At 36.1% G+C, this 8,905-nt stretch overlaps 2 protein-coding genes across 2 annotated transcripts; both read left to right on the top strand.

The window, feature by feature from the left end:
* The first annotated feature begins 981 nt into the window (after positions 1-981).
* On the top strand, positions 982-2,266 carry LOC132104613 (endonuclease domain-containing 1 protein-like). The gene is made up of 2 exons (XM_059510173.1): positions 982-1,421; positions 1,571-2,266. The coding sequence occupies exons 1-2, from the start codon at positions 1,101-1,103 to the stop codon at positions 2,093-2,095; spliced, it is 846 nt and encodes a 281-aa protein (XP_059366156.1). The 5' UTR covers positions 982-1,100; the 3' UTR covers positions 2,096-2,266.
* Positions 2,267-3,765: 1,499 nt separating this feature from the next.
* LOC132104612 (endonuclease domain-containing 1 protein-like) lies at positions 3,766-5,434 on the top strand. The gene is made up of 2 exons (XM_059510172.1): positions 3,766-4,198; positions 4,856-5,434. The coding sequence occupies exons 1-2, from the start codon at positions 3,857-3,859 to the stop codon at positions 5,375-5,377; spliced, it is 864 nt and encodes a 287-aa protein (XP_059366155.1). The 5' UTR covers positions 3,766-3,856; the 3' UTR covers positions 5,378-5,434.
* The last annotated feature ends 3,471 nt before the right edge of the window (positions 5,435-8,905 follow it).

Here is an 8,905-nt window from a genome sequence, read left to right as displayed (position 1 = left end):
TGCTTGTGTTGCTGGACTGTTTTAATGATGTCTTTACTGCCTTTCTGGGCCTTGAATGTGATAGTTCCCTTGCTGTCTATGCAGGGTCACAAAGCTCTCGGATTTCATCAAAAATATCTTAATATGTGTTGTATGTGTATGAAAGGAGGTCTCACAGGTTTAGAACAACACAAGGGTCAGTAATTAATGACAATGTTTTTTTTTTTTTTGGGTAAACTCAATGAAAGTCTATGGGACTTATTATAAATTAGATCATCCATTTAATGAAAACGGATCTGTTAGAAAAGATAAAGCAACCAGATTCAGATCAGTCTGACCTAAGTTTGGTGGTTGTAGCTAGAAAGCTCTAAGAGGAGATTTTATTTACTTTATTTTCTGAAAATATGAAATGTTGCCTGACTAAAATAAGCTTTTCATCTGATACATTGCTTGACAAAAGTTTGGAAACATTATGATTTTAAATAATTTTAATGAAGTCTCTTCTGCTTACTAAGGCTGCATTTATTAATCAGCATATTAGAAAGATTTCTGAAGATCATGTAACACTGAAGACTGGAGTAATGATGCTGAAAATACAGCTGCACATTACAGAAATAAATTACAGTTTAATAGATATTCAAATACAAAATAGTTATTTTAAACTGTAATAATATTTCACAATATTACTGTTTTAAAGTATACTATAAATGAAGCCTTGGTGCAAATAAAAAAAATATTTAAAAACTGTAATGTTTTGATAAGTGTTGTATTATATCTTAGATGTATTTTAATAAAAAAAAAAAATAATAATGGTGAACAATAATAATGAAAAAACAAACAAACAAAAAAAAACAGATGAGAAACAAGAAGACCAGATGCCATTTCACAGGTCAAAAGGTGTTAAAGAAAATGTAACACTTAAAATTATATTTGCCAATTCTCAGAAAGTGTGACCTGCTCGAGTGTACAGAATTAGATGTGTGAGTGTGTGGGTGAAGGAGGGGTAAAGAACATTGTTCCTGCTGCAGAACGATCTACGTGTGTTAGAGAGGAGCATTTAAGTCCCAGCAGAGACTCATTCTGAGTTGAGGGATCTGAGCACATTCTCGTATGAAGAGAAGATGAAGCTGTTTATCACGAGTGTCTCTGTGCTGCTGCTGCTTCTGGCTTTTTCATGCATCTCATCTGAACTTGTAGATAAATTCAGTAAATGCGGTGACTTTTTTTTCCGTCAAACGCCTCCGGTTATACCTGGCATTCTGAAGGATTCAGCTGCACAGGACAATAATTATAAAACAATATGTCAACGATATGAGCAGAGTGTAAAATATGCGACCCTCTACAACACAAAGGGGAGGATCCCTGTTTTCTCAGCTTATAAATACACCGGAACACAAAAATACAAGAAACTGACTAAGATTCCCTGGATGATCGAATCGCAGGTAATATTTCTTACAATGACTCAAATGTGGCATGGAATGCTTCATATATTTGCTAGAGGTTGTAAAGCAGAATGGTTGTTTTACTTCTTCATTTTATTCTCTTATTTCATTATTTTTGTTGTTCAGTTGACTGTGTTTCTTTTATTAAGCTTGAACCTGAGGGTTATTGGATGCATGAGCCATTCGTCAATCAGGCTACCACTGGAGACTACTACAATAACACGCAAAACGTTAGTTGTGGTCACTTATTTCCAGTCCTTTATGCAGCTGATAGAGAAACTGCCGAGTCTACATTCACACTCACCAACAGCATTCCACAGAAGAGAAACTTAGAGACAGGCATTTGGATTCACAAAGAACAAAAAATTAAAGTCATCATGGATGAATTCTGTCGTGACGAGAAGAACAACAATGAGATCTTAGCCTACGTGTTGACTGGAGCTCTGCCTGGCTCTAATACACTGAATAAAAGAGTGAATATTCCCTCTCACAAGTGGATGGCATTTTGCTGCTATAACAGTTCAGGAAACTCATGGCTCTCCAAAGCTGACTGGGCAGAGAACAAAATTAATAATGATATGGACACTCGTCCTAAGAGCCTGGAACAGTTACAAACATTCTTAAATAAAAAATGGGGGAAACAAGTAAAGTTATTTTACAATGACTGTATGTAATTTTAATTTGCAAACAGAGAACAGCTTTCCTTAGCAGAATCACAGCTTTGCATGATCATTTATTCTGTCTGTACAATGAGACTTTTTGTCAAAGTGATTCTGAGTATTGCTCTTCCCGATAACTAGGAAAAAATATTATTTTAAAAATGATTCCAGCAAATGCTTTTTTCATTAGTGTGTCCATGATTTTTTCTATTTAATAAAGCTTGCACTTGCTAATATTGGCACATGGGACTCGTCTCATTGACTTATTGCATGTGTGTGAACTATACAGTGAAGTGACATTCAGCCAAGTATGGTGACCCATACTCAGAATTTGTGCTCTGCATTTAACCCATCCGAAATGCACACACACAGAGCAGTGAACACACACACACACTGTGAGCACACACCCGGAGCAGTGGGCAGCCATTTATGCTGCGGCGCCCGGGGAGCAGTTGGGGGGAGCCTTGCTCAAGGGCACCTAAGTCGTGGTATTGAAGGTGGAGAGAGAACTGTACATGCACTCCCCCTACCCACAATTCCTGCCGGCCCGGGACTCGAACTCACAACCTTTCGATTGGGAGTCCGACTCTCTAACCATTAGGCCACGACTTCCCAAAAGTGAGAAACATAAGTGAGAAAAAAAATATTCATATATTTTCACACATTAAGATCATTATCAGATATTTAATTTAAACACTGATCCTCTTTTGATCTGCAGATCATAACTACACTCTCTTACTTGTATTATATATAAAATCATGCTTTGAGTCCAAACACAGAACATATAGTGAGTGAGAGGATGCTGAAGACCAGCATTACTAACATCACAAAATCATCTGCATACATAACATGATTCACTAAAATATAATCCAAGGCCTTCAAACATTTACACAAATCATCAATATAAAGAAAGAACTGGGGTCAAAATCTCTCCTTGTCTAACACCATTGTTAACCCCGAAAGGAGCTGAGACATTATTGCCCCATTTTATTTGCATAGGCATACCAATAAACCATATACTTCTAATGTAGTTATAACTATATCTACAGGCAAAAACATTTTAGTTGACAGTATAAATGATCTATATGTGACCCTGGACCACACAAACCAGTAATAAGGGTCAATTTTTCAAAATTGAGATTTGAAAGCTGAATAAATCATCTTTCCATTGATGTATGGCTTGTTCTTTATCAAACTATTTGAAAATCTGGAATCTGAGGGTGTAAAAAATAAAATAAAAATGACATTCTTAGCAATGCATATTAATAATCAAAAATTAAGTTTTCATATTTTTACAGTAGGAAATGTACAAAATATCTTCATGGAACATGATCTTTACTTAATATTCAGATTTTTGGCATAAAAAAATAGATAATTTTGACCCATACAATGTATTTTTGACTAATGCTACAAAAATCCCCAAGAGACTTAACACTGCTTTTGTGCTCCAGGGTCACATATAGACAATATATAGAAATAGCTGTGAAACAAACAGATTAGGTCACTAAAGACAGTCAAACTGAAACTCTGCACTTTGGGTGAATTGTAAGTATAACTCCAAATGTGGTATAAATGTGTTGCAGGTTTGTAGTGGAATAGATGATGTGTGAATGACAACAACACTCAAGCTCTGTTTTTAGGTTTGTGGGTTCACAGGATTGAATGTGTGTACATCTGTGTTAAACATCACCATCACAGCTGCTGAACTATTTAAGTGCGCAGGAGGTAAGGCCATTTCATCTGCGAGACTTCTGGGGAACTTGTGTTTGCATTTCTATGCTAGTTATTAGTTCTGTGAACATGTGGCTGTTTATCGCTGTGCTGCTGGTGTTGAGCTGTCCAGCCGGCAGGTCTGAAGTTGTACAAAATTTCAATACATGTAGTGAGTTTTTCTTTAAAGAACAGGCTCCGGTGATTCCTGGCATCCTGGATCCGAACTCTGAGCATGCTCGCTACAAAAAAATCTGTCAAAAATACAATTTCACCGGTGCTGGTTCAGGATATAGGTATGCAACTCTCTACGACACAGAGAGCAGGATTCCTGTTTTCTCTGCGTACAAATACACTGGAAACGGAGATTTCAGAAGACCAAGGATTCGATGGATGATCGAGCCGCAGGTGATGGTTTTCACAGCTTGTTTTATGGTGCCTAATTTGTCTGCTGTTATTGTGCATCAAGTGTTTTATGAGTCATTCCTCACCTCTTTTCTTTTTCTTTATAAGTCTTACGTTATAGTTTATTCATCTGCTATTAGGTGCTATTTTTACTTCTAGTCTATCATCTTAGTATTTTAAAAGAATAGTTCACCCCAAACTGAAAAAGGTCATTATGTACCTTATAATGTTCTAAACCCATAGACACACACACACACACACACACACACACACACACACACACACACACACACACACACACACACACACACACACACACACACACACACACACACACCTATAATTATGCAGTTTTTTTATGCAACATTTAATCAGTTAATAAATGCCTGCTTATTCTGAATTTTAGTGAATAACTCTGATTGAAACATTGAGAAAACCACTTGAATGTTTAGTCAGATAACTATTATATGGGAGGGAACTGTTATAAGGCTGCTATATGGGAAAATAATTCTAATTTTATGTTTTACGTTAAAGCATAACTGCAAACAGGCTTGTAATGACTATAGGGGAGTAATAAATGACAGAACTGACAGAGTCAGGTAATTTAGAAATCTCTAAGTGTTTAATAACTATTTCTCTTTCTTGTAAATACACCTGCAGCTTGATCCTCGTGTTGTTGGCATGGCTGTTCCATATAATAATCAGGCCATCAATGAAGACTACACCAATAACAGCTATGGAGTGAATTGTGGTCACTTATTTCCCAGCTGTCACGCAGCTAATGAATTCACTGCCAAATCTACATTCACACTCACCAACATTGTACCACAGAATATTGAATTTAATGCCGGCGGTTGGAATCGCATTGAAAACGAGACCAGAGATAGCATGAGTACACATTGCTTTGACAATAATGATAACGTTTTAGCCCATGTGCTGACCGGAGCTTTACCTGGCGTAAACAAACTAAACGATAGAGTGAACATTCCCTCTTACATGTGGACGGCATTCTGCTGCTATAACAGTAGAACAAGTTTGTGGGTCTCTCAAGCTTACTGGGCCCCAAACAGACAAGAAAACCACAATGAACCGATCAGTAAAAAGACCCTGCAGGAATTACTGGAATTTCTGAATGAAAGCTGGGTAAAAAACGTAAAGCTGTTTGAGGACAAATGTAACTAATGTCTCAAAAAGCATCAGTTGGGTTAAAAAAAACCATTGAATTATTATTTCTGATGTTTGATTGACAGAGAGGTCTGTCAAAATGCTTGTTCAGCTTTTTAAGGATCCTAACTCTTCCTGATTTTAATTGCTGTCATTTTTCTCATACAAGTCGTTTTTATCATTTTAATTTGAATACAAACAGTAGTTTGATAAGCATATACTGAAGCCCAGATCCTGTTATAAATGGACTGTCTGTAAATGTTGGTCTTTTTTTCTAATAAAGCTTATGCAAATGTTGTCATATCAGAATCATCTCAGTGTCTACATCCAGGGTTCCCAAACATCCCAGACAGCAGTTTCCATATACTGTATATACAGTCAGGGCTGGACTGGGACAAAAAATCGGCCCGGGCATTTTTGCCCAGACCGGCCCACTATATGATCATAAACACCACCATCTTTGCACGCCCTTAATTATATGCATACCAACTCCTATTCATTAAAACCACTAATGCCATGTAATGAGTGAGTATAGGAACGAGTGAGAGTTAACAGATGAAATAAGTCAAAATGTTATATTTATTAATACAGTTGAACTATACTCAACAGCGGTGAATCCTAAAACAAGCTATAAGCAGCTCTGGCATAGCAATACCAGTGTTTCTTACAGGACTTTTGTTAAAACTATGGTGGTGTGTCCTCGGTCCTTCTAGGGGGGTTCGGGGGCATGCCCCCCCGTGAGAAAATTTTGTGCATTTTTATGTTAAATTCAATAATCTGGTGCACTTTGAGAGTTCAAAATTAAAAGCTCCAACCCATATTCAGTGTGCAAATTAAACAAAGAAAAATTCAAACCTCTTTTAGTTACAGTGTCTATTTACATTACACCTATACATAATAATAGTTATAATATTAATCCAATGACAGTAATAGCTATATTTTGTAAAACAAATGCACAAAAAAATAAAGGAAACTTTCTTAATTAGTTGTATCAATTTCTATACTTGAAAGAGATAAGCACATGATCTTTTATTTTGACGCAAACTGCATCAAGCTTTTATTTTGGCGGAAAACATGGTTTACAAACGCCTCTTATTAAATTTCTAGTGAATTGCGGTAATCGTCAACTATGCAGATGTGGAAATAATCTACACTCATGACATGGCCTAAGTGTTTTGAAAGTAGTTATGCTTATCGCAGGCTCTACACTTTCTCATCTCTCTCCTGATCCTCCGTCCTCACTATCATCATCTGCCACAGGAGCTGATGAAGGTCAGAAAACATATATTTTGACACAGTTTACAGTGTCTGCTTTAAGGGCCTGGTTCTATTTTTTCACGCTATTTATCTGCACATTCCTTGCGTTTCTTCTCCATCTTTTTTTACAGATACACACTGACACTGCTGCCGCTCGCTCACTCGTTTAAAGTTGTGATTGGGCCAGCCCAGTGTCAATCAAGAAAAGAGCCAATGGGCCGCTGATCTACGTGTTTCATGGGCTGGTCTGTCAGAAAAAAAAACTAACACTGACTTTGACCAATGCATTACACCGGCACAAACCCAGCGCCGCCAATTAAGCAAAACAAAACAAAACGAATGGGCCGCCGATGTACAAATTTTATGGGCCGTTTAAAAAAAAAAAAAAAAAATATGAGTATGAGATATCGGCCCAAAAAGCACGTCGTCCCACCGGGCAAATGCCCGGTATGCCCAATGGCCAGTCCAGCCATGTATGCAGTATATATATTCCTCACACACACACACACACACACACATACACACACACACACACACACACACACACACATTGGGTTTCCATGTTCTATGGGACATCCCGTAGACGTAATGGTTTTTACACTGTACAAATTGTATTTTGCATCACCATACACCAACCTTACATATAAACCCTTACAGAAAATTTCGTTCATTTTAAGATTTTCAAAAACACTTCATTCTGTATGATTTATAAACTTGTTTCCTCACGGGGACAAAAACAATCCCCAAGGATTTTGGATATTGCCATCATTGTTCCCCATAACATGGGGTATACCTGAACCACACACACACAGTAAAACTGAGTAAACTAAATTTTAATTATGAGCAAAATCGTATTTGTTGTTTTTAATTTGTGTTATGTAAGAAATGTTTTCATTTAATAATCTATCCTGTAGATTGTATGTGTACTGTAAATGAACAAATATAAATTTTACTTAAACTCAGTAAAATAATTACACCTACCATTTTAAACATGTTTAAAAGATTACACATTGTGTGTCACTAAAGCAAGGCACACTGTCTTTTGTCTTAAAAAATGTTTAAATAACCTGATGACCAGTATTGTGTCTTCTTCATATAATTTATGTACCCAATTGCTTTTCTCACATGAGTAGAAAACTCTTTGGATGTGTTTGACAGAAACATAATTTCTACATCAGAAAACTTTTTTAAACGCACGACTGAACTTTTCTCATTCGACAGAAATACTATTTTCAAATTATTTACCCAGGCCTATAACACCTTGTGTAAATGTTCTTACCTAGAACAGAAAACATACTTTTGACTATTTGACTATTTTGTAGGCATCATGTAATGTTAAATGGTTTACTAAAAAACTGTAATCACCAGCAGCTGTGATTTTCAAAATGAAAGAAATGTACAAGCTAAGGATGTTTCAACTATTATCATCATTTCCTTTTGACCCTGATAAACTGGTAACTAATTTTCTATGCAAGTGACACAATATACAGTTCTCATACTATTTGTGTAAATAGCCGTGCTAAAACATTTATGACTATTTTTGCATGCCGACAGATTATGTCAAGGGTGTGTCACATCTAAGAATCACAATGTTTTGTAAATGACATTTTTCTTACACCTCAAGATTTAGCCATATCAAGATTTTGGACGGCCGTTCACAATTTGTTTGTTGGACTGTACGTTTTTAGGTGATCTTTGTGCGGTGTCATCATAATAGGAATAAATGAAAATTAAGAAATTAAGTTACAGTTTTTCTCTTCGAGATATTTCTTTTAGTGCAACTTTGTGTCTGTCCAAAAAGTGTGATCACATGAAGCATCGACGGAAAAATGAAGTCTAGCTGTTTTACACTTAAAACTATTACAACCTAAACAAATCAAGCGGTTCCACTGAAAGCTGCACACTCGTTTATGTTTGAGCATGTTAAAGTTGCCACACTCTTGTTGAGATACATTTTATCCATAACTTTTCGTGTATTCAAGCGACCAAATCACTAAGAAAGAGAGTATAGCAAGAAAACAAATGTTTACAATGTATATAGAATTCAGAATACAATTGTTAAAGTATTTTTTTTTAAATGTTGATTTGTAAATGATATTTTTATTACTCTGTTAGATTTAGTCGTGTTCAGATAGCAGATGAAACGATTCACATTTTGTTTGTTTGGCCGTTTTTGTTTTAAGTCTCCTGTAAGTTCATGCTAACTCTCGCGTGGGAAAGAGAGCGGGGTGAGCACATCCTATTCATTTAAGAAAAATTATTAAACATTTGACCGAACTTTTTTATTAT

Source organism: Carassius carassius, chromosome 25 (genome assembly GCF_963082965.1).
Source record: "Carassius carassius chromosome 25, fCarCar2.1, whole genome shotgun sequence".
Lineage (NCBI taxonomy): Eukaryota > Metazoa > Chordata > Actinopteri > Cypriniformes > Cyprinidae > Carassius > Carassius carassius.
Note: the sequence above shows the minus strand (reverse complement) of the source record. Positions and strands in the feature narration are given on the sequence as shown.